At 37.9% G+C, this 27391-nt stretch overlaps 1 protein-coding gene across 1 annotated transcript; it reads left to right on the top strand.

Moving 5' to 3' along the window:
- Positions 1 to 13996: 13996 nt before the first annotated feature.
- On the top strand, positions 13997 to 17397 carry LOC143623519 (DEAD-box ATP-dependent RNA helicase 46-like). The gene is made up of 7 exons (XM_077094407.1): positions 13997 to 14324; positions 15006 to 15074; positions 15189 to 15458; positions 15534 to 15884; positions 16420 to 16697; positions 16807 to 17145; positions 17226 to 17397. Exons 1-7 carry the CDS (start codon positions 14040 to 14042, stop codon positions 17317 to 17319), a joined length of 1686 nt encoding a protein of 561 aa, XP_076950522.1. The 5' UTR covers positions 13997 to 14039; the 3' UTR covers positions 17320 to 17397.
- The last annotated feature ends 9994 nt before the right edge of the window (positions 17398 to 27391 follow it).

Raw genomic sequence — 27391 nt, 5'->3', positions numbered from 1 at the left:
ATGTGTGCTTAACTATCTGTGCTACCTGTTGGAAGCTTGCTGCTCTTTGTTTTGTAATGAATTTATTAATGTCTTATCGGTAAAATATGTGTGTAACACCTAGACAGTAATGAAACTCGCAACAATGTAATATGTTATAAATTAATGTAGTGATATTTTCTTTATAAGCAATGCTGTTGATATCAGATGTGTCTGTTGCACCCCGTGTACGTTTCCGCTGCGGTTACGGGGTGTTACAGAACTTGGTATCAGAGCCATTGGTTATAAAGAATTAGGATGTCTGAAAAAGATACCTAAAATATAACCAGTAGCTCAAGTATTATAGGATCTGAATATCAACTAATAATATATTGTGACGAGATCGGGATGAACTTGGATGGACAAGTGGGTTATTATGGTCCGGAACATAATAACAGACTTGTCTGCACGAGTGAATTCAGGGGAAGTCACGGGGGACTTAAATAGGTAAAACTGGCAACATATGTGTAAATGTATAATAATATTATTATGTGGCTAAATTGTATAAGTAGTGCATGATTTATTTAATTATGAATTACACTATGGAAAAGACTATATGTTTGTTAACTTGTGTGCAGGTAATAATGGAAAGAAACCCTAGTGTGTCGACGGAAGAGGACCCGGAAGAGGTCAGTTCCGGGGCCTCTGGAAGCCCAAGTGAAGTACCCAGCTCCGAGCCTTCAGAGGCTAGTCTTAGTGCCTCTAGGCAGACCACCCCAGCTAGGAGTGCTAGTATACCCTCCCCTGTTAGGGTTACCAGGTCTCCTACCCCGCCCGCACCACAGACTGGCCCGATTCCCCTTAGGCGCGGTCCTCGCCTCACGGCGCGGATCAGTGCCCCATATATTCCGCCCACTGTTACCCCACCCCGATCCACTTACCATGTGGGCGAGTCTTCCCGCCCTCAGCCCGAGCCTGCAACCCTACCTGTGTGGGGTCTCCCAAGGCAGGAACGGGACTTGACGGGGTGGCTACGTGTTCTCACCGAGCAGGTGAACGAGCACTCTGCTGCCCTGGTCGTGGGGGTTCAGCGGCGGGCGTACCTAGGGGACAACATACTGGACCACCAGTATGCTATCAACCAGTTAAAGAGGGAGTGCTCATACTCCCACTGGTTGATCGACCAGATGGAAACCCGAATGCGGGTTATGATGGCGGTGCTGGTGGTGCTGGTGGCGGTGTTGGTGGGGTTGGTTTACCACCATGTGTAGACGTGTTGGATGGTAGAATTTTGAACCGCTTTTTGATACTCCGTGTAAGTAGTTAGTGGTGATACTAACACGGAGTGAATCTTGTTTAGCTATAGTACAACCACTGGCCCATGGGGGGTCTCTTGTAGGGCATATCATTATCGATACTTTTGGGTATCATTCAAGCACTGACCCATTGCGGGTTATGTCGAGGATGATACCAACATAGGCCCTTTGTATTAAAACGTAGTTATGTAATGTTGACTGGAAGTATGTAAATTGATGTTTGTGTAATATGAATCAATGTTTACTAATGAATGAAGTATGTATTGTGTTTTATATTTTGAGATGGTATTGATTATATATATTTCTTTGATGATTGTGTAGAATGGCACCGAAACGATCAACGAAAGTATCGGAAGTAGATGTGAGCCGTTTGATTGCTCAACAGTTGGAGGCGGCGATACCGGATATAGTATCGCGCATCGCCGCCAGCATTAATAATTCGTCTAATCCAACCCCTCCGAGCAATCAAACGCCCATAAATAATGGCGGGGAACATAATGCTAATCCTCCACCTACCGATAACACTATGCCGAGTACTGACGCGCCGCCTACGGTGGTCGCTACCGACAGTAATGGCCCTATCCCTACTGTAGAGACCAACCGCACTGGACCATCCAGGGGTTGTTCAATCAAGGATTTCATGTTATGCAAGCCTTTAGAATTTAACGGGTCGGAAGGACCGAATGGGTTAGTGAAATGGTTAGAGAAAATAGAATCAGTGGTAAATATCAGCAACTGTCCCGAGGATTGTGTCGTTAAGTACGCCACCTGTACGTTCACAGACCATGCCTTGACATGGTGGAACACCATAGTACAGACTCGAGGTCAGGCGGCGACAAACCGCATGACCTGGGCAGAGCTTAAGGATCTTGTTTTGAAACATTTCTGCCCAAAGAATGAATTGCAGAAACTGGAACATGAGTTGTGGAACCTAGAGATGCATGGGGCGGACCACTTGGGATATACCAACCGGTTTAATGAACTATCACGATTAGTGCCGTGGTTGGTCACCCCAGAGTCAAAAAGGGTGGAACGTTATATTTGGGGACTTACTCCAGTAGTGAGGAGCATAGTTAACGCGGGAGGGCACCAGACGTATGAGGGTGCAGTGACACAGGCTGGTATTGTCACATATGATTTCTTAAGGAGCGGATCGATAAAGGCGACGGGAGAGTCGGCTGGGGGAAAGCGAGGTACGTATGACAATAGGATCCGAGAGAAGCAGCAAAACAAACGAGCTAGGCCCGCTGCCCAGAGCTATGCCATGACTAGTTCGGGCGGAAGGCAAGAACCGCAGAGGGGAACGTTTCCTAAATGCGGGAAATGTGGTTACCACCATAGTGGCGTGTGCAAGGAGGTGGTGTGCCACCGGTGTGGCAGGGTTGGACACTACGCACCAAATTGTAAGACAAATCTGAACAACCTGAACCGTCAACCACAACCTATTCGGGCGCAACCATTTAGAACTCAACCAGCCCGACAGCAGAACCCGCAAGGAAACCAGATGGTGACCACTAGCCGTGCTTGCTACGAATGCGGCAGCACGGATCACTTCAAAAGGAACTGCCCGAAACTGAATCAGGGAGGAAACGGGAGACAACTCGCGGGTCAGCCATCGTCGTCCAATCCGGCGCGAGGCCGGGCATTTGTGATGGGAGCGAACGAGGCGCGCCAGGACCCCAGCGTAGTGACAGGTACCTTCCTCGTCTCTGATCATTACGCTTCTGTATTATTTGATACAGGCGCCGATAGAAGTTTTGTCTCCGTTAGATTCCTTTCGATAGCAAACCTTCCTACTGGTGAAACCATAGAACCCTACACCGTAGAGGTCGCTAATGGTAAAACCATGATAGTTAATCGGATTGTTCGGAATTGCCCTTTTATTCTAAGCGAACAATCCTTCCTGATTGACTTACTACCGGTAGAATTGGGTAGTTTTGACGTGATAGTGGGAATGGATTGGTTGGCTCGTAATAGGGTAGAAATAAACTGTGAAAAGAAAACCGTCAAGATCCGGGTGTCGGATGACGAGGAGGTATTAGTGCAGGGAGAAAAATCCGGCACCATGATACCATTTATATCCCACCTCAAGGTGTTGAAATTTATACGTCAGGGATGTGTGGCGTATCTAGCGAGCCTGACGGCCGCTGATTCTGAGGAAAAACGGGTGGACGATATTCCCGTGGTACGGGAATTTCCACAAGTTTTTCCAGAGGAACTTCCTGGATTACCGCCAACCCGACAAGTCGAATTCAGAATCGACTTATTACCTCAAGCCGGCCCTGTTGCTAAGGCCCCTTACAGACTTGCACCGTCCGAGATGCAAGAATTATCCAACCAGTTGCAGGAATTGTTGGATAAGGGATTTATACGTCCCAGCTATTCCCCGTGGGGTGCACCTGTGCTATTTGTGAAAAAGAAGGACGGAAGCCTTCGAATGTGCATTGACTACAGGGAATTGAACAAGTTAACCATCAAAAATAGGTATCCTCTTCCCCGAATCGATGATTTGTTCGACCAACTACAAGGTGCGAGCTATTTCTCAAAGATTGATCTTAGATCGGGATACCACCAAGTTAAAATTCAGGAGGAGGATATCCCAAAAACCGCGTTTCGGACTCGCTACGGCCACTACGAATTTTTAGTTATGCCTTTTGGGCTAACAAATGCGCCAGCGGTGTTCATGGATCTCATGAACCGAGTCTGTAAACCCTATCTCGACAAGTTCGTCATTGTATTTATTGACGATATTTTGATATACTCGAAGAGTAAAGAGGAGCACGAGCAACACTTAAAGTTAGTTTTAGAGCTCCTGGATCAGGAGAAGTTATATGCAAAATTCTCCAAGTGTAACTTCTGGTTACAAGAGGTGCAATTCCTCGGTCATGTTATAAACCACAAAGGAATACACGTTGATCCGAGTAAGGTTGAAGCTATTAAGAATTGGCAAGCGCCTAAATCTCCGAAAGAAATCCGCCAATTCTTAGGCTTAGCTGGATACTATCGTCGATTTATTGAGAATTTTTCCAGCATTGCCCAACCTTTAACCCTGCTGACCCAAAAGGATCGAAGGTATGATTGGGGTGAAGAGCAGGAAGCGGCGTTTCAAACACTAAAACAAAGATTGTGCCAAGCGCCAATCTTAAGTCTCCCCGACGGAGACGATGGATTTGTTGTATATTGTGACGCATCCCGTAAAGGGTTAGGGTGCGTGTTAATGCAAAATAAAAAGGTCATAGCCTATGCGTCTCGACAGTTAAAAGTTCATGAGAAAAACTACACTACTCATGACTTGGAACTGGGAGCAGTCATCTTTGCACTTAAAATCTGGAGACACTATCTCTACGGTACAAAGTGCACCATATTCACTGATCATAAAAGTTTGCAACACATATTCGATCAGAAAGAACTGAATATGAGGCAACGAAGATGGGTCGAGTTGCTGAGTGACTATGACTGTGACATACGATATCACCCCGGCAAGGCTAACGTCGTAGCCGATGCCTTAAGTAGAAAGGATCGAGTCAAGCCACTACGTGTGCGAGCGTTGGGGATGATAGTCCAGTCGAACCTTTCAGATTTGATTCGAGTCGCTCAACGCGAGGCGTTGAAAGAGGGCCAATTGGATAAAGAAGGACTTTACGGGAATGAGAAGAATTTCGAACAGCGTGTGGACGAAATTCTTTATTTCAAAAATCGGATTTGGATCCCGACCCTCCATGACCTTCGTGATTTGATCATGGATGAAGCACATAAATCGAAATATTCCATACATCCGGGATCAGATAAAATGTACAAGGATGTGAAAGAATTTTACTGGTGGCCAGGTATGAAAAAGGATATAGCCACATACGTCGGCAAGTGTACGACGTGTGCGAGAGTTAAGGCGGAACACCAGAAACCCTCGGGAATGCTACAACAGCCGGAAATTCCCGAATGGAAGTGGGAGCAGATCACAATGGATTTTGTGACACACCTCCCCAAGACACCCCGAGGTCATGATGCGATTTGGGTAATCGTGGATCGATTAACCAAATCGGCACATTTTATTCCAATTAGGAATACTTTTAACACTGAGAGACTTGCGCAAATTTATATAAATGAAATAGTGTCTCGTCATGGCATCCCCATCTCGATCATCTCCGATAGGGATAGCCATTTCACCTCCAAACTTTGGCAAGCTGTCCAAGAAGCATTGGGAACACGTATTGACCTAAGCACAGCTTACCACCCTCAGACCGATGGTCAGTCCGAGAGGACCATTCAAACATTGGAGGATTTGCTTCGTGCTTGCGTACTGGACTTTAAGGGAAATTGGGATCAACATCTCCCACTCGTTGAATTTTCCTATAATAACAGTTATCACAGCAGTATAAAGGCAGCACCCTATGAAGCATTGTATGGGCGGAAGTGCCGATCACCACTTTGCTGGTCTGAAGTGGGTGACCCGCAGGTCATTAGATCGGATCTGGTCCAGGAGACGACCAGCAAGATTCTTGAAATTAAGAACAACCTAAAAGCCGCACGGGATCGACAGAAGAGTTATGCCGATACCCGTCGAAAACCGTTGTCATTTGAGAAGGGTGAAAAGGTATATTTGAAAGTATCACCGTGGAAGGGTGTGGTCAGGTTTGGCAGGGCGGGGAAGTTGGCCCCTAGATATATTGGACCATTCATTATTACTGCAAAGATCGGTCCGGTAGCTTACCGACTAGAACTGCCTGAGGAACTAAGTGCAGTTCATAACGTGTTTCATGTGTCGAATTTGAAAAGATGTCTGTCGGATGAGACATCGGTGTTACCCTTAGAGGGTGTGCAAATAAGTGATAGGCTCAACTTTGTAGAGGAGCCTATAGAAATAGTAGACGGGAAAATCAAGCAACTTAGACACAATAAGATCTCGTTGGTCAAAGTTAGATGGAATTCGCAACGAGGCCCAGAATTTACTTGGGAACGAAAGGACGAATTTCGGAAGAAATACCCCCACCTGTTTCCTCAAAAGGAAGTAGTTGTCGCGTAAAATTTCGAGGACGAAATTTTTATAACGGGGGGAGAATGTAACGATTCCGGCAAATCCAGGTATACCCTAGCCGGAATATACTATTTACGTGTCATTAAATACTGATTATATGAGTTATAGTACATCTATACGGATATATATGATTCACAGTATGAATCATACTCAATTATATAGTGAATCATATTGGAATTTCGATCAACCAATGATCGGTTATTGAAACCCGAACGGATCGGGAATTACGTTGTAGACGGAATATATAATGTTAAGTGATGTTTACGAAGTATTAATGCTTCGGGATAGGTGAATTATAGCACAGAAAAAGGATTTCGATTTAATGGTACGTCGGTACGCTAAACGAAACCTTTAACACCAAACCAAGCAAGAGACGATCAATCAAGCCGAAAAAGATGCGTAATTATTAATAATATGATGTCTTAATGTCATGGGTTAAGTTTTTAAAGTTTTTAAATCAGTTTTATATAAATTTTATTTTAAACCGAAAAACGACCATTTTATGCTCGTTTTAAGCCGAATTACGAGTTTAAACGAGAAACGAACTGAACCAGATTATCCACAACATTATCCAGATTGCATAATCTAGATTTGTGGACAATATTGAATTTGTGGGGCCACCCCCACACCTCCCTTAGGCCGATCGGCCATAATAATAATAATACACCATAGATATTTTTTTTTTCTTTACAACATATGCATCAAACTCTTCCAAAACTTCCACCTTCAAACCATTTTCTTGAACTCCAACCAAGATTTTTAAAGGTATAAGCATATTATCTTGCATAAATCTTGATGTTATTTACTCGGTTTGAATTGTTTTTGCAAGAACCAAAGGGTTCCAAGTGACATATGGGTGAAAACCCGAGATGGAACCGGTTCTTGTGTGATCAAAGGATGTATACAAGTTATACAAAGGATCTTGATCCAAGTAATTAGTTAAAAGTGTTTAGAATAGATTTTTACGGTTAGAATCTTTGTTTTTACATAAAAACCGACACTAGGAAAGGAATGGCTTGATTGTTGGTAAAGTTTGCTTGGTGTGGTGTTGTTGTGCTTGAAAGTGTTGTATCTAGCGGCTAGCAAAGGCTAGAAACCGAGATCCTTGCGATCAAAAGCTAGAAAACACAAAAGAGTTCGGTTTTCGTGTGTATGAGAAAAATGGACAGATTTTCGTGTGCTTAGAGTTGGGTCACGAAATTTCACAGAAATGATCTACACATGAAAATATGAGATCTGTGAATTTTTGGTAATTTTTGGATAAAAGATGAATATTTGGTGAATTTAATGCTCGGTTTTGGCCAAAAATAGTGAAAAATAGTTAAACTTGATGAAAAATTCTGGAAAATTTAGGATAAGCCTTTTATAGCATATAAAAGTCACCCACAAAATTTGAGCTCCGTTGGAAAAGTCTAAAGAGGCTTTTCGGTGAAACGAGTTCTAGGGCTTCTAGCTCGGTTTTGGGTGAAAAAAAGGCTTGAAATATGAGTTTTAAAATCTGGAAAAATTCCAGAAAGTTATGAGGATGATAAGGAGCATCCCAGAAAAATTTGGTATTTTTCTAAAGTGTTTTGATATTTTTGACATATTTAGTATTTGATAAAGATTTAAAAATATGTAAAAATATGTAAATTTACAAAAATAAATCTGGAAAATTTCCAGAAAGTTATGAGGATGATAAGGAGCATCCCAGAAAAATTTGGTATTTTTCTAAAGTGTTTTGATATTTTTGACATATTTAGTATTTGATAAAGATTTAAAAATATGTAAAAATATGTAAATTTACAAAAATAAATCTGGAAAATTTCCAGAAAGTTATTAGGATGATAAGGATCATCCCAGAAAAATTTGGTATTTTTCTAAAGTGTTTTGATATTTTTGACATATTTAGTATTTGATAAAGATTTAAAAATATGTAAAAATATGTAAATTTACAAAAATAAATCTGGAAAATTTCCAGAAAGTTATGAGGATGATAAGGATCATCCCAGAAAAATTTGGTATTTTTCTAAAGTGTTTTGGTATTTTTGATATATTTGGTATTTTAATAAGATTTAAAAATAGATAAATATATGTAAATTTACAAAAATAAATCTGGAAAAATTTTATAAAATGTTCTTTCTGTCAAAATAAGTTTTGAGCAAAATTTCAAGACCCGAGACTAAACGGGTAATTATTTGTGCTAAAATGAACATAAAAACAATTATTTAAAGCTTAAAACGTGTAAACCGGCACAGTTCGCATAAGCGAGCTGACTGGTACACGAAAACTTTAAAATAGACTATTTTCATAAATCTAAGTAAATTAAGTAAAAATAAATCATCCGAAAATAATTCGGATGATTTGGGTAATTTTACCCGATGTTACCGTTTCCGGCACCGAAATACCGGAAACGGGCCCCGCGGCCAAACGGGGTGTCAAACCGAGCTATAATTTCATCACCTTAACTAAATTGACTGTCAAACTCTAAGCAATGTCAATCTGAGTCCTTAGAAGTGTCACGGGGTTAACATTGTCCCCGAATCGAGTACAGTACTGGGATAACAATGTTCCCAGATGTACCGATTGATATGTATTTAAGTTATGGGAATTATATAGTAACGACTAGATATTATATTACAGATCCAGGCACGTAGCTGTTCCTTATATTACTCACTGACTCACAAAAAGGTGAGTTTTCACGAGCCCCTTTTAATGAATTGTTTTAATTATATTTTCCCGGGGCGGAAAACATGTCTTATTTAAAGTATTTAAGTACATACCGATCGTATGGAAATACTTGTACATTTATATATATATGGGCTGATGCATAGAATATATAAAATGTTTATAATGTGTTATTGTTCTGGGGTAACATAGTTCCCAGGGGTTATATTGTTCTGGGGTAACATAGTTCCCAGGGGTTATTATTGTTCTGGGGTAACATAGTTCCCAGGGGTTATTATTATTCTGGGGTAACATAGTTTCCAGGGGTTGTTATTATTCTGGGGTAACATAGTTCCCAGGGGTTATTATTATTGTTCTGGGGTAACATAGTTCCCAGGGGTTATTATTGTTCTGGGGTAACATAGTTCCCAGGGGTTATTATTATTCTGGGGTAACATAGTTCCCAGGGGTTGTTATTATTCTGGGGTAACATAGTTCCCAGGGGTTATTATTATTATTCTGGGGTAACATAGTTCCCAGGGGTTATTGTTGTTATGGGGTAACATAGTTCCCAGGGGTTGTTATTGTTCTGGGGTAACATAGTTCCCAGGGGTATTTATTGTTCTGGGGTAACATAGTTCCCAGAAAGTTATTGGAAATGTTCTGGGGTAACATAGTTCCCAGCATGATTATATTGTTAATAAATGATTATTAAAATGATTTGGCAGTGTTTATTCAAATTAGTGAAACTCACCAACTATTCGTAGTTGACCCGTTTTCTTTACATGTTTTCTAGGTATGCCCAAGTTGGATTGATTGATGTGTGCTTAACTATCTGTGCTACCTGTTGGAAGCTTGCTGCTCTTTGTTTTGTAATGAATTTATTAATGTCTTATCGGTAAAATATGTGTGTAACACCTAGACAGTAATGAAACTCGCAACAATGTAATATGTTATAAATTAATGTAGTGATATTTTCTTTATAAGCAATGCTGTTGATATCAGATGTGTCTGTTGCACCCCGTGTACGTTTCCGCTGCGGTTACGGGGTGTTACACCAAACCTCCTGTACACAATCCATCTCTCCATACATTCAAGATCTAGCCAAACTATAAGGTAAATGGTATGTTTATTGTCATTTCTTGTTAAGATTTATAACAAATAAAGAACCAAAATCTAAAAGTTTACAGTCGGGTCGAGCAGACAATAACGAACCGAAACAAGCGAGTTCAATCGGATCTAGTAATGTAAATAATAATGGCATGAGTTATCTTGATGCAAATAATGATGATTTCTTGGTGCATACGGGTTCAGTGAAACCCGAATCCTAACAGTCGGCCAAACTAAACCCGAACCAGATCTACGGCGTCGAAACGCGAACCGAGGTGCAACCTTCCCTAACCGGGTCTAAACCCACCAAACCTAAACCCTTAAAAAAAAACCAAAGAACCCCGAGTGGAATCCAAACCAGCTCAAGAAGGCTCGGAATTGGGACCCAAACGGAACCTGCGTGTGAACCAACGAGACCCCTGTGCGATTCCATCGAACCATATGCGCGAATATTCACGCGAATCGTTTCCAAGCACCCATTCGCTTGAATGGATCTGTGCGAATTCCTTCACGCAAAACATTGCTGTGCGAAGACCTATGCGAAACGGCGATGCGAAATCCGGTATGCGAAATATGGCCGTGCGAAGTGAACCCGAAGCCGTGCGAAGCGAATCCCGTGCGAAATCTTGTATGTGACTCAGTTAACCCAGACCCCAGCCCTTCCTCCTCGTTACAATGGCTGCCGGAATTGGAAGGAGTGGTGGCTGTGGATTGTGAAAGGAGGAAAGAAAGAAAGAAAGGAAGAAAGAAAGAAAGAAAGAGAGAAGGAAGAAGAAGAAGAAGAAGAAGATAAGGTGGGGGGGTGGGGGTGGGTAGGGATTTATATAATAATAATAATAATAATAATAATAATAATAATAATAATAAATCTTTTGAGTCATAAAAGAATATGGTTAAAAATGGAAATCGGGACCTGGCTCGTTAGGAAAGTTAAAATATAGGAACATGACCCGAACCCGACTCGTTGAGAATACTTAAGCATATGAGTTTGTGATGAATAGATAAACTATAAAGATATGAAAACATAAACACAAACCCGAACTCGCTTAAAGACGTTAACTTGTAAACGCATTAAGGGCATGAGTTAATAATAATAAAGTGTATATAAATATATAATAATAATAAATGAGGAATAAAGTATATTAAATTAACATGAACAGCATAAGAAGGATACACGTCGGTTCGGTTGACTTGGAAGTTAACCCCGTTAACTAAGAAATGAATAACAAGGAATTATAGAGGATTAATACGTGTACATTATTAATAGTTAGTCGGACACAGCTGAAGAAAGGTACAAGGTACTACTATTAATTCGGAGAGGAATCGTCTATAGGTGAGTTCTAGCCCCCTTTTTCCTTTAAACTTTTTAGGGCTGTATGCATACTCGTATGTGAAAGAATAAGATATATGCAACTTTAGTTAACGATATATATCTTGTAAGAACGTGTTTATATATATTAATTTGTTGATATATATTTGAATGTTTGAATGATAGTTGATAGAATCGAAAGAGTTAGGGAACAAGCCCTACTAATGCTTGTGTAGAGTGTATGGACGATAAAGCACATGCACGGGCACAATAAAGGACTAAAAGCCTATATTGTGTTCGGGCACGTGTTGTGATAGTAATGTGGTCTAGTTATAGATACAACGAATCGATTGATTATAATAATATGTATAATATGGTCCAGTTATGGATACTATGGTGAGCTGGTCCAGTTATGGACACAATGACTAGGTGGTCCAGTTACAGATACAACGAATAGGTGGTCCAGTTATGGATACAACGAATGGGTGGTCCAATTATGGATACAATGAATGGCTGGTCCAGTTATAAATACAATGAATAGGTGGTCCAGTTATGGATACCAAGTACAATAGCTATTAATTATGTGTGTAAAGGTAGTATGATTGCATGACATGATAATGTTAAATGCATAGATATACGTTATGTGAATGTATGGTCCAGCAATGGATACTATTTGTACGAGTAAAAGTCAGAGGATAGAACAGAAGGAAGGTAGGGGACAAGTCCTATCAACTACCTGCGTAGAATAATAATATGTGTATTGATGTGAATGAATGATTGCATGCTCATGCGTAGAGCCTTCGGGCCTCATGCACGAACAATAAGTTAGGATGGCAAATCCCTTTAATTGATATGGTTGTTTACGAGTAAGAATAGAAGGCTCAATTATGAGCAAGTACGTATGGGACTAGTTATAGACGAGTGTTACATCGCGTATAAATAAAGAATGTGATTTAGTTATAATTGAAAGTTTAATTAAAAGAAATAAATGTTAGAATTCACTCAGCGTGTAGCTGACTTTTAGTATGCATGCAGTTATTGTTGATGACGTGGCGCATACGAGGCTATCCATATGGAAGAATAGTTAGAGAATAAGGTTGTTATATAAAAAGTTTAAATTTCCGCTGCGATTTGTATAGACTTCCGCTGTAACAAACTGAGTTTATGAGTAAATCCAACGCTAAAGTAGGGCACCCGGGCTCGGGGCCTTACAAGTTGGTATCAGAGTAGAAGTTTGAGAGATTTAAGCATTCTTACATGCTTAGACTCAAACAGAGAATGAGACCGAAGAAGAAAGACGTTATGGATAGCCGTATGCCACTCAAGCAAGCTAAATACGTAAATTTCCTTACGTAGGATAAGTAAGAAAGTTATATGAAATTGTTAGAAGTAGGATTGTTTGCTTATATTCGAAATGCTTGATTTTCTAACTGCTTTAAGTAGAACCAAGCACAAGTAGACTCACGAAAGGATGTGTATAGGACACAGAAAGTAACGTGAGCAGCTAATCCCAGCTGACCACTGTTATTACTTGCAGCCTTACTATCCTTGTACTAAATATTCCCTCACGTGACGATGTTTGTGTTTTTCCTTTAGAATTCAAATAGCTGATACTAAAACTACTGAACAATGGGGACATGGTTGTAAAATTACAATTTTTTTCTATCTTTTCCTTTCTATCTAACTTAAGAATGTAATTAACAATTTCTTTTCTATTTTTTTATTTTAACTCTGAGAATGTCTTTTAATATATAATTTTTTTTTCCTTTCTTCTCCTATTCAATCTTATCAGTTATTTTTCTTGTATTTTAAACCCGAAATACAGTTTTGAAAACAACTGAGCCCCGTTATAATCTAGATAGAGAGAAGCAACGGCCCAAACCTACCAAAGTTCGCCGATAAAAAAAAAAAATCTGAAAATAGTAAGAAAAAGGAGAGGTAAAACGTGTAGGAGAAGGTAAAACGATTAATAACCGGTTAATAATCGCACAAACCGGTTATTAACCGATTTGTGCGAATGCGATAAGTATCCTAGGTCTCCCTGACAAATATCTCCTCTTTACGCTGCTTCTTCTCGTTTAGAAAAGAAGCGTCTTGTATTTCCTCTCTGCGGCGCCTTCTTCGTCATATTATATTCATACAGAGAGGATAAATTTGGAGCCCTAATTCTCTCAATCTTCCATCCAATTCAGGTACTTCTTATTCCTTTCATATTACCCGTCCAATTTACCACCATTCAGATCTCTTTAACAATCCCTAATTGAACACCGTTTTATTCTAATTAGGCTTTCATTTGATCTACGCGTATGTGCTTAATTTGAATTTCATTATGCATGCGCCGACGTACGTTTGACTTAATTTTTTAAAATCGAGATTTTTAGGGTTACGGATTAACGAGATACGTATATATATGAATAAACCCTAATTTGAAGGCGCTATGTTAGGTTTCCATCAATAACAGGGGTGTCCAAAATGCCCTAACCCGACCCGAACTAGTTTAGCCCTTTAGTTGATACACTAACTAAACAACCCAAGCCCACCTAGGTTTACTATCACACAATTCACAGGTAAATATTACTGTTTAATAGAATATTACTATCAGTATGTGATTCTAAGCAATATAATATTGATGTAATTTGTTTATTGTAGGATTGTTGAGATTGATATTATGGCTACTCCAAGTTATGCACCAGAGGATCCTACTCTTCCGAAACCATGGAAAGGGTTGGTGGATGGTACAACTGGAAGTCTCTACTATTGGAATCCAGTTAACAATGTTACTCAATATGATCGGCCCTCAGAGTCTAAAGGTCCGGCTCAGCCGTCTACACAGAAACCGAATGGCTTTATTAGTTATGATGACGATAAATTTGATAGAAGTAGCAATGGTGGATTTGGTGCAACTTCTTTATCTCCAGATGCTTATCGCAGGCAGCATGAGATAACCGTTTCTGTAAGCATTATAGGGTTTATATCATTTGTTTTATTAGAAAAGTTTGCAACTCGTGTAGTGCATAATTATTACAGCATAATTCTTTCTAATGATTTTCTTTGTTGGGTCTGTCTGAATTCATGTTGTTTTTGTAAAGAGAATCACTAGTTTTATGAGTTGACTAATAGTTTTTTAGCTTTAGTACCGTAACTTTCCATAACATTCTTATACTATATTTTTTTGACGATTTGGTTAAAACTGTTCATTTATTTACCATATTTGTTTTTCCATTTAAATGTTAACATTATGTATGTCTATAACCAATCATGTACTATGCACACGACCATTATGACGGGTTCTTTTAGGGTTAATCTTGTTTATACTCTCTCTTTATCTTTTTTATAATCTTTTGAAGAAGTTTTTAATCAAAGCTTTTGGTTTGAGTCAAAAATAAAAACTCCTATTCATTTAACCATATCAAAACCCTAATGTTTAAAAAAATTAATGAAAGGAACCATTTAAAGTTCTGTCATGCTTTATCTTCATTAATTTTTTTCCACACCTTCATAGTGCTGATCATTGTGCTGAGTTTTATATTTACTTCAAATTGCAGTAGAGCAGTTAATAATTTGATATTTTGCCGCTTTAGATCTTAATTCTGTTCTAGTTCATCTTACACTTGTTATTTTTTAAATTACTTAGGGAGACAATGTGCCTCCACCCTTTACATCATTTGAAGATACTGGTTTCCCATCTGAGCTTCTTAGAGAGGTATATTTTCTGTTGCATTTATTCTTGTTTCGGGTAATTAGCATGATGTTACTTATGAAATAATAACATGATGATTAGACCCATAAAGAAAATGAATACGGGTTACTTTTTCAGGTACTTGCGGCTGGATTTACATCACCGACTCCAATACAAGCCCAGTCATGGCCTGTTGCTCTTCAAAGCCGTGACATAGTAGCCATTGCAAAAACGGGCTCTGGAAAGACACTAGGTTACTTAATTCCTGGATTCATTCACCTTAAAAGAGTCTACAAGAATCGCCAAATGGGTCCCACCGTCTTGGTTCTATCACCCACTAGAGAATTAGCTACCCAGATACAAGCTGAAGCAGTCAAGTTTGGAAGATCATCAAAAATACAATGCACTGTATGTCTCTCTTTTCTTTAGCTATACGATATAAAAGCTTTATGCTGATGGTATATTTTTGATTTTGAATTGAAGTGTTTGTATGGAGGAGCACCAAAAGGCCCACAACTAAGAGACTTAGACCGTGGAACTGATATTGTAGTTGCAACTCCCGGTCGATTGAATGATATTTTGGAGATGAGAAAAATAAGCCTGAACCAGGTTAGTTATTTGGTGTTGGATGAAGCAGACAGAATGTTAGACATGGGATTTGAACCTCAAATTAGGAAAATAATCAAGGCAGTCCCCGCACGCCGTCAAACACTTATGTACACTGCCACCTGGCCAAAGGAGGTCCGCAAAATCGCTGCAGATTTCATGGACAATCCAGTTCAAGTTAACATTGGCAATGTTAATGAACTTGTTGCCAACAAGTCCATCACTCAGGTACATAATGCATAATGCCACCTGAAAAGTAATAGAGCGTGTGTAAATGTAGGCCTGTTATCGAACTGAACGATAACTTTAGCGAACAAATGATCGAACACAAAGAATTAAATGAAGGTTTTTCTGTTCGTGTTTGTTCGTTAAGAGAATGAGCGTGTGTTTGTTTATGTATGTTCGTTCATTAACAATATAAATGAAAAAGTAAACGAATGAACATAACTGAATATAGATGAACACACATAGTTAAGATGAAAACCAGTTAAATGTGAATATGAACAACAATGTGTTGGGCTTATCAAAACTAGACTAAATTGTGGCCGAGCCTGAAAAGTACAATGAATATATTAACAAACATAAACTAACGTACATAAATGCGAATGTAAATGAACGTTCATGAACATAAGTGAACGAATGTGACATGTGTTCATGTTCGTTCGTTCATTAAATAAGCAAGCTTCCTGCCGAACGGTTCACTGAATGTTTGGTTCGTTTACAAGCCTGTGTAAATGTGTAATTGAGTTTTGTATGGCTGCAGTTTGTTGAGGTTTTGGGTCCAATGGAGAAACACAGGCGGTTGGAGCAAATATTAAGGTCTCAAGAACAGAGAGCAAAGGTTATAATATTTTGTTCAACTAAAAAGATGTGTGACCAGCTGGCACGCAACTTGACCCGACAGTTTTCCGCTGCTGCAATTCATGGAGATAAATCTCAAGGGGAGAGAGATTATGTGTTAAATCAGTTTCGCACCGGTCGGTCAACGGTGCTTGTAGCTACCGATGTTGCTGCTCGTGGGTTAGATATCAAAGATATCAGGTTCAATATTAAAAATTAGTATCATTATTGTCACTATCTTTATTGTTACTTAGAAGTTGATTGCACACGTTATTTTGTGGTTAAATGATGGTTATTATATTGTTTACAGGGTGGTGATTAACTATGATTTTCCGACTGGTGTGGAGGATTATGTGCACCGGATTGGAAGGACCGGTAGGGCGGGTGCAACAGGAGAGGCTTATACGTTTTTTGGAGACAAAGATGCGAAACATGCTTCCGAGCTAATTAAGTTGTTGGAAGGGGCGAATCAACAGGTTCCGACAGCACTTCAGGGGATGGTGGCACGTGGTGGTGGGTTTGGCAGCAAGTTTAAACGATGGGGTTCGGGTGCTGGTGGTGCTGGTTTTGGTGGTCGTGGAGGACGGCCAGATTCGAGCTTTGGTGGTCGGGGTGGTTGGAACTCTGGTCGGGGTGGTGGTCATGACAGGTATTATAAACGAGGTGTTTTTTAGTTAATACTGTTTTCTTTAACAGCTGCAAATTTTGATGATTGTTGTATTGTTGCAGCAATAGGGGTGGTTACAATAATGGGGGTCCAGCTGGCAATAACGGTTCAGGATGGAGTAGGGCTCGCAGCCGCAGCCCTGAGAGGTTTAACTAGCTATGTAGCTTGAATGGGTTTCGGTTTTTGTCCTCTAATGTGTGATTTGGGGTTAGGCTCTGATATTTGCTCGTTTTTGTGTCGGTGATGGTTTTTAAAAGGTTAGTGGGTTTAATTATAATTACTAAAGTAAGAAGTCTAGCAGACTGTATAACAAAATGTGAAGGATCTTATTGGTTTTGTTGTTGGTTGTTATGTTTGAACTTTCTTATCAGATATACAGAACAGACCACTATTCTAGTAGTGGTCTTTCATTATTTTTTATAGCCTGACTTGTGGTGAATCAAATTATCAAACTCTTATTGCCATTTAAAGCATTTTCTGGTTTACCGGCTTCTTGTTGAGTTGTATTTTACTTGTTCGCGAAAATTGAATTCGAAAGCATATTAAATGGCTCGTGTTCGTGGGTTTGCCGGTCATGTTGTGACATAATATGTGTTTTGATATGTTGACGTGAACTCGGCGTATATATTCTAAAAAACAGTTTACTTTTTCATAATATTATAAAACTTTTTTATTATACATATTTTTATATTTTTAAAGCACTTGTGTTTAAAACTATGAATTTTAAATTTTAAATGTTGATATACAAGTTATATTATAAATTAACACTTAAAAATTATTTTTGAAACCTTGAACTCACTAGTTAACATAAAACTAGAGTCAAGTTATTCTATAAATGGAGACAAAAATGAAAAAAATAAGAAGTATTTGTAGCCACATAAAAAAATTAATAAAAAAACAATAACTCAAAATTTAATAAAAAAAACACAAAAATGTTTCTGCTGTATTTCTCGGTCTTAATATATATATATATATATATATATATATATATATATATATATATATATATATATATATACGTTGAGTGAAAAACATTATTACGTCTTTTTGTTTATTATTGTGTTTTGTGTTTATTTTCTTCATTAATTGTGTATTTTTCCTTGGCAATGTGTCTTTTTTTTTCTTGATATTATGTTATATTACTTAATATTGTGTTATATTTTGTTCTCGGTATTTTGTTATATTTTGTTCGGTATTTTGTTTTTTCTTAGTTATAATTGTGTCTTTTGTTCATTTTCGTCATTGTATCTTTGATCTCGGCATTGTGTCTTTTCGTTGATTTTTTTAACGGTATTGTTGGGGGAAACATTTTAGTTTTTTAAATTTTTTTGTTTTTTTATTTATATTTTGAGTTATGCTTTAAATTTATTTTTAAGGGGTTTTTTTGTGTGGTCACAAATCATTCTCATAATTTTCATGTTTGTCTCCCTTTGTATTTTAACTTTACCCAACCATTGATGTGTGGTCATTTGCGTATCTGGGGATCTAATCGGTTCACATTAAAATCTTTGAGTGTAACTTGTAAAAGCTTGTGATAAGAAACGTAATCAAATCGTGCCATGTGACCGTTACATATAATTATATATATCAAAAACTATTTTTGTGTCAGTCCTTATAATTTTACTATTCATAGAAATCTCTTTTCTCAATCGCACACGTATGCATAAAGAATATACTCTCCTCAACGCCTCCCTAATGCGTTATCTTGTTCATTATTATAATTAACTCAAAAGAATTGCATTCTCATCTCTTCGACCAAAATGGCTTTACGAAGTGAAATAATTATGCTAGTCTATACTTGTTGCTATCAAAGATTTATATAATGGTTCAAAAATCTTTCAAGAAGGAGATATATAGGTGCGGTTCAACTTAAGTGCACATATCTATAAATAGGTTAAAACTTAAATGTGATTTGAACTCATATTAGATGTCCTCAAAACATCTTTAAATCAATATTTAGGCCGGATTTGAGTCGGTTTGCATTATTGATACACATTATATTTTTCTTAGGATTTTTGAAGTTCTTAGATAGGTTAAACCGTGAAACTCAAGTGTTTCTTAAGCAGAGTTAGAACTTATGTCAAGAAAGCTTATAAAGTAATCGAAATAAGTTGAGTAACATCTTTTAAGTCCTACAGGAGGCCAACACAACTCGTCTCTGTTTCATATATCCATTTCAACAAGGACTCCACTTTCCATCATAAATATTTTTTATTAGTATTTCATTTTAAACCAGTTTACCTTTTCTATGACAATGCTTTAAGAATAACACGGATCCTCTTTCTATATTAAGCACACTGAAATATCATATGCCTCTTTTTTTTATCTTTTTCTTCGAAAAGGGGATTTTATTATAATGGACATGTATGACCTTTTGTAGCCGTGAATGGGAAAAAATAGTGCCTTTGGGTAAAGTAAATAGTGTGGAGCATTTCTAAAACTCTTGGTTGTATTTAAAACAAAATTCCAAATTTGTTAAATTACTTAGCAATTTTTCGGTTTTTAGTTGGGGACTGTTTGGCTAGTTGGAATTTTTTTTCATGACAGCTATATTATAATAAGCAAGGTAGTGATTACATCGCAACAGAAGTCAAGCGGGCAACAAGTTGCGCCGCTACCCCGTTTTTAATTGCAAAATCCAATCTTTTAAAAACCACATTCGTTAATCTTGGAGTCATAACATTACTATGCGTAACCCGTTGACCTCGGGTAAGTACCTCCACAGCTTAAGGCGCGAGGAAACCAAAAGTGTCAAAAGCAAAAGGAATAAATACATGTTGTTTGTGAAGACACGTCTTCTCATGTTTAGTCACCTTGTTTGAAGCAGCTTGGCCGACTGTGAAACCACTACTCCCTAAGCCCACCAAAGGGGAAACCCATGTTAAATCCACACACGCATATTTTCCTCCTATCCATCCAAACACCAAAATGTCAACTGGTCGAAGAGATGATCTTCCCTCCGACGGGCCAGTCAAGAAATTCACAGGTGTTTCTTTCTTAACAAAAATTCCGGTCCGCCTGAATATGTCAAAGAGCACATCCCAAACCAGATTGTGTCGGTACTTAAACCCCGGTAGCTCTTTACAATGCACCAAGGGCTCCCCATATAAGTCTAAACACGCCTTATGACAAACATGACATATCTCATCAACCGGGGATAAAGGAATCATTAGGCGATACTCAAGGATAGTACGATACTCCACTGGAGACATATGTTGGCACAACCCATCTATATGGATAGCAAGAAGAAAATCTTGAGCATGCGGTGCTCGTACACTCAAAAATGGTTTTTTGTCTACTTGTCATGTCAAAGTGTGACTCCATGTCGTGAACAATTTTACTAAAAAGAACACTCGCCAATGCATGCTGGGCTTTAAAGGGGGCAGTCTTTTTATTAGTGAAACCGCTAAGATCGACACTTGAAATCATATCAAGAAAACAAGCCAAAGCACAAGAATAATCAGAATCCATCCCACAAATACCACTGTCTCACAAAATGTGATCCTGAAGCGCCCACGATTGGGCTCTCGAGGCCACAAACGCATAGGAGGAAGCCTCTGCTGCAAATATAAACCCAAACCCCCATTCTTAATGGGTAAGAAAGCAAATCGACATTGGAGGTCTCCAAAGAAAGGACCTCCACAAACTACAATGTCCTCGATCGCTTCACATAATCCCTTGTCAAAGAACAACGCTGCCTCATGTATGTAGGTAGGCATGTTCTCAAACCAAAGAAAAGTTTGGCAATACCCATACACAATCGAAGCAAAAGTAACTAACTCTGCGGGTCACCAAGTTTTGGGAGAAGACGCATCAAATCAACAGCATTAGCAGCTCTCTTCTTTGCCAACCCCTTAATAAACCCGGTGTCTTTACTAGCAGCTCCCCAAGAAGCTTCACCCCCTAATAATAGTCTCCCGATGTTTCAACAGGGAATAAACCGTCACGAGACTTCGTACCATCACAAGAAGGCCAAATAGCTCAATTTTCTTAATATTCAGTACAAGAACCAAAGTTGGGCCCGCCACCATAATGATATCCAACACTTTAGCCACCTCCATTGAATCTCCAATGACAGTCCCATCATCAAGATACCAAGCATGAAGAAGAAGCTTGCAATTGTCTCGAATCTGATGTACAAGGGGGTGTAAAACAAGGGCGAAAAGAAATGGTCCAAATGGGTCTCCTTGTTGAACCCCCGTGGTAGGCCAAATATTATCATCCCTAAGATATAGTCTTGATGGCTGCCTATATAAAAATTCCACCCACAAGAAAATAGAAGGGCATCTGATCCTTACCTCATGAAGTAAAGCTGATCTATCCACCATATTAAATTCATTAGAAAAATCAACCGTAAGCATTACAAGAGACCTATCAGTGTGACGCTCACTCAATACCCTGTTGGTGCTATGTAATATGGCCTCCGCACCACCCGACACACCAACTCCAAACTGGAAATCATTAAGGTATTTGGTGATTTCTTGGCCAAAACTGTAACACCCCGGCTAAAGCGGAATACGCCCGGGTGTGACGTACAAATCACTCATAAGCTCGTAACGCTATTTAAGCGACAATAATTATATTCATTTCATTACATCACAAATACACAATACAATAACTTTGAAATTTCATTATGATATGTTTCTAATAACCTAATGGTCTAACTAATCTAGTCTTCAATCCTTAAACTTTAACCTGCAGCATGTTTAAAATAATATATTTTGTCAACTATAATGTTGATGAGAATTCATAAGTTTTGCATATATATAATACGAAAAGAGTAAAAATTCACAAGTCAAGATGTATTGCCTAAATCATAAAGCAAAGAAAAATAAATACATGATATTCTCGTTCGCTTAACAAAAGTCAAAACTACTAAGGAAACCCCCGTTCGCCGCCCTACTTGGAGTATAGAATAATGATACCGCCATTTAAAATGGACGGCGCAGGTACGCCCCGTCAGACCCTCCCACAATGACTATGTGTATGACACCGCCATTAACAAATGGACAGCGCAGGTACGTCCTGTCGGACCCTCCCGCTATGAGTACGTGTATCCACCAATAAAAACAGTAAACAACTAGCACATAATCACACAGTTTACAAGCAATATGATTCAAAACAAATAGATACAAGACACGCATGTGAATTTTATTTTGACACAAGAAAACCAAGTTTGGACGTGCTACACCCCAAAACGTGTAAAAGTAAAAAGGAGTTATGAAAACTCACTTGTTACTTAGCGAGAAAAGAGAAAATAAGCGAAGATGTTTTAAGCGAGTGAACCGACAAAGTTCGGTTCAATGAGCGACCTTAGATAAGAAAATAACTAGGATCAAAAATTAGTTTGAGGAAAGATAAGAAAGAAAAAAAAAGATGGCCGACATGTTCGGTTTAAAAATTCATGAATAAAAAGTTTGTTAAAAATAAAATTTTATTCTATTTTTGTAAGTTAAGAGAAAAACAAGTTAGTTACTTAACTTTTAGTCAATCTATTTTAGTTTTTGGGAAAACATATGTTATAATATTTATTAGTTAATTTTAATGAGTTCGATTTGTTGTCGAACCGATTATTATTTAAGCAAACAAGTTAATCGGGTGGTTCATTTTTGGTCAAACATGAACTCGGTTTTGAGTCGGGTTTATGTATAACATATTTGAAATGATAAGATGAAGTGATATGTTGAAAATGTTTGATTTGGTTATATTAGTTTTACAAAGGTTAGTTTTTTTTAACATCAAAATTTTTTTTAACCGAACATTAAACGAGCCGACAAGCAATAGTGAAACACAACCAACTGTCGACATAAGGTGACAACGTGATGTGTTTTACATAAAATAATAAATTACCCAAGGATGGAATAACAAAGAAAAAGAAGAACTTGAACGGTTTAACTTTCTTGGTCAAACTTGGACTTTAACACTAACGCAACAAGCTAGAGAGCAATATAGGCTTTGAGTGAGAAATGAGTTGGGCAAGGGAAATAATAGATGGAAGTATGTTTATATAGTCATAAAATCATTAATAACAAGGCAAAAGGAATTAACTTCAAGAACTAGTCAAAAGGCTAGTCTTAAGCAAAAGTTAATGATGAAATTAAATGGTTTGACCAAGATTTAATGAAAGGTAAAGATGTTATATATTATATAGTCTAGGTGAATTAAAGATCTCCTAAACCAAGTCAAAAGACAAGTCTTTTGGGCAAAAGTCAAGGAATTGGTCAAAATAAATAAATACAGTTGAATGTCATTCAAAATATGCAATTAATCATAATTAATAAAAATAATAATAGTTGAAATGTAATCAAAACATAAATGAATTGAATTGAACTTGACTTAAATTAATGCTTGAGATGGTAATATTAATAAACGTCATGATAATCATAAACAACATAATGATCATTTTCAATAAATTAACCGTCTTTATAATAACTGAAAGTCCGAATTACTTCAAACATTTAAACGGGTCGGGTTTCGGGTGTTAAAATTAACGAATGTTACAGGATTCACAACTTTTAGAAATTTCGTCCCGAAATTAAAATAAAAAATAAAATTTTAAAAGAAAAAAACTAATACATTGTGTAGTTAAAACTTTTAACAATTATATACACATAATTAAATAAAAACAATAACGTCGTTCTTTGAATAACTCGAAAGACGCCACAAATGGGAATATGGCAAGGACACTTATATATAGGATGTACCAGCGGCGTATCCACCGTACCCTTATCATACTACATTTGTCCCGTTTCCCAGCATCATTCTAAGTTTCGAGCTACTCCACACAACCGTACTTATTATGTTTTCCATGCGAGAACTTTGATAATTACGTGTCAACCCGTAATTACCTTTATCGTCGGATGGTTCACATAATCCTTACCATTGTATGGGTTTTAATAAATAAAATAAAATCTTATATAAAAGTTGGGAAATCAAGAACAATTAACTATAAGGATCAAAACTAACAAAAATATATAAGCGAACCCTTGAGGTTAAGGATAACGCGAAAATATTAGGTCAAAATAAATAAAATTTTTGAAGTTTAAACAACATGCACGATGTTATTTAGGTTTAAAACGAAATAAACAAAACTATTGAAGTTAAATCGGCATAAACGATATAAATGAAACTATTGAAGTTAAAACAAAATAAATGATGTTGTTGAGGTTAAAATGATATAAACGAAATTCCAGAGTAGCACAAACTAATGAGAATGATGCGTGAAAACGTTAAGGTCATGAACATCGCAATAAATAAATGAAGTATTGGGATCGAGAATAACAGGGTGAGTTGAGCTAACAAAACATAACCAAGTAAGTTGATAAAGTTTTGGGTTTAAAAACAACAAGGTAAATTAACGATACTTTGGTGATGAAATAACAAAGTAGATAGTTGAAACTTTGAGATGAGTATAACAAAGTAAAGCATTGGACTTAAATTAATGATACCTTGAGATTTAGAATAACAAGATGATTCGATGAAACATTTAGTAGGAAAAGAACCAAACAAATAACCAAAGCAATTCATGTAAAAAAAGAAAATTAACTCAACATGTACACGTGACTTCTATTAGATAGCTATAATCATAGCCCCGGATTTAAGAAAACGAATCCATTTAGAGGTATCTGGTCATAGATAGTCAATGTAAGAATACGGTTTCTATTAGATAACTATGTACACAACCATGTTCATAGTCCCAATTTCCACTAAATGATTTTGTTTATGGGATATCGGTCATAGACCGCGAAATTGAGATAACAAAAAAATAAACAAATTCAGCAATGCGATTATGTATTATAGATGATGCAATATTTTGTGTGTTTCGTGCTTGAGAGTAATAGGAATGAAAATAGGTCAACAATCAATAAATAACCAACTCAAATATAAATTTCATAACAACATTTGAAGAAATTAGATGAATAGAATTATTTCGATTATATCCAAATAGAATTATATATAAAAAAAATAAAAATTCATGAAAGGAGGGAAAACAAAGTGGAGTTTGCGATGCTTGTCTTCTCGAAAGTAGGTGGGTCTGTGGTATGAAAGCTAGGGTGGGTGGTGCCATGATTTCTTAACCGAAACTCATTGGCGTTGACAAAAATGTGGGAGAGAAAAAAAATGATTTTCGAGATTCGTTTTAGTTTGTGAAAATCAGTTACAAAAACCTGATGCTTTTATAACTCATTTTTTTAATAATGAATGAAAGTCCTAAATTAGCACTAACGCTTGAGAAATATTATAAAACTTTTAATGTAAAATGTTTTCTTTTGGGTGGCACCCTATGAAAACTTTATAGATGATCGCAAGATAAAATGATTCTTTGAAGGTAGAAATATAATAGTGGTAGTATAATAACCAACTAAGGCTTAGAACTTATTTGAAACAAAATATTTTTTTTTATTTAACCTTGAAAATATATATGTATACTTAATAACAATAATAAAATAATAATAATAATAATAATAATAATAATAATAATAATAATAATAAACCATTTGGTTTGACTTAAAGTCCTTTTAAAGAAAATCAACTTGATTATATACTTATTACATAACTATTCTAAAATAATGGAGAATTTGAAATTACATGATAAGGTGTTCATAAAATAATAATAATAAGAAATAAATAAAAAATACGAAAAATTATGCATTGTTTTTTTTTAAATAAATATGTTTGACGAGTATGATGGAACTATGTATTGGTGCAAGGCTATGTGTAAGCTTCAAGTGGTTATGGAATTCGGCTTAAGGTATTGCATGGCGGAAACAAGTTAGCCCTTCCTTAGCATAGCGAGTGTGCTTGGGTATCTTGTGTTGATGTTGAGTCCTGGATTAGTTAGAGCATAGATTTGGTGTTTGCTCTTGTTGTTGTGGTTAGTGGAAATCATGGTCAGGATTGCTATGGTCATTTGCTTGATGATTTGGGTTGTCGTTTTGTGGGTTGCGTTTCGAGAGAACGAGAAGACATGCCGCGAAGCGTGAAGGTTTCATATGACATCGTACTCAGTATATCCCACCAATAGCAATGCTATGGTAGGGTCTGAGGAGGGTAAGATGTAGACAGTCTTACTGTGACATCTGCCCCGATCCGACCCGACCCAGGTACCCGTTTCTCTGATCCGATCTCTTTCTTTTATGATTTAATATTTATTTATACATATATTTTACTTTTAATAATAATAATATATTTTCCTTCCCGCCTCTTTCTCTCTCTTTCTTTCCGCCGTCCCGTCCCTCTTCTTCTCTCTTTCCGCCTTCTTTTCCCTCTTGTCGCCGTCCCGCCCTTAAGCCTTGAACCCGTCCTTTGTTCCTTCCCGCCTAAGGTTGTCTGCGCAGCTCCACGCGCCAGACTCCTTACAAGGAAGCCTGCGTGAAGACCACATGTTACTGCGATACACGAGACGAACTGTCCCCGCAGCGCGCTAAGGATTTTAGTTCTTCCCGCGGCGCGCTATGGATACCGTTCTTCCCGCGACGCGCTAAGGAATATAGTTCTTCTCGCGACGCGCGTGGAATTGAAGTTCTTCCCGCAGCGCGCTTAGAAATGTAGTTCTTCCCGCGAGGATTTTAGTTCTTCCCGCGGCGCGCTATGGATACCGTTCTTCCCGCGACGCGCTAAGGAATATAGTTCTTCTCGCGACGCGCGTGGAATTGAAGTTCTTCCCGCGGCGCGCTTAGAAATGTAGTTCTTCCCGCGACGCGTTAAGGTTGGTTCTGTCTGCCTTCGCGCTCGCGCACTCTTGACCTTCTGTGTCTGCCTTCGCGCTCGCGCGCTCCAGCCTTCTCGCGCTAACCCTTTGAGTCTTTTCTTCTGTTTTGTCTAGCCGTTTACCTTTTTGCGATATCTTATCTTTTGAGCCGTTGACCTAATCTGCTTTATGTCTGAAAAGCCACTTTTGGCGCAGCATGCGCACCAACCCCATTGATTGACAGAAAAAGTGACTGACATTATCTTTTGAGATCTGCTTTTTCCATGCTTTGACCAATACCTTTATCTGACCGCCCATGCCTGTTTACTGTTATCTGTCAGCTTTTCCTTTGCCCCCTGCAGCTGCCATATCTTTTGATATCTTTTGCTTTTGGAATCTTTTACTTTTTGGAGATCTTTTCCTCTTTTCTAGGGATTGTGTTCCCTAGGGTTTTTCTATAAATAATAATATTATTTTTCCTAACACATCACACACAAACACTTAATTTAACCTCCTCCTTGCTCTCTCTGCCGTCTT

The sequence above is a fragment of the Bidens hawaiensis genome, unplaced genomic scaffold, assembly GCF_021521415.1.
Source record: "Bidens hawaiensis isolate Kalapana, Puna unplaced genomic scaffold, B.hawaiensis_p1.1 tig00003488_1, whole genome shotgun sequence".
Taxonomy (NCBI): Eukaryota; Viridiplantae; Streptophyta; class Magnoliopsida; order Asterales; family Asteraceae; genus Bidens; species Bidens hawaiensis.
The sequence above is the reverse complement of the archived record's forward strand: the minus strand, read 5'-3'. Positions and strand labels throughout refer to the sequence as shown.

Bases quoted from the DNA above. Each gene is read 5' to 3' on its own strand.
- LOC143623519 (XM_077094407.1), top strand. From the start codon at position 14,040: ATGGCTACTCCAAGTTATGCACCAGAGGATCCTACTCTTCCGAAACCA. The intron at 14,325-15,005 runs GTAAGCATTATA...TAAATTACTTAG, and splicing joins AGCATGAGATAACCGTTTCT to GGAGACAATGTGCCTCCACC. The intron at 15,075-15,188 runs GTATATTTTCTG...TTACTTTTTCAG, and splicing joins CATCTGAGCTTCTTAGAGAG to GTACTTGCGGCTGGATTTAC.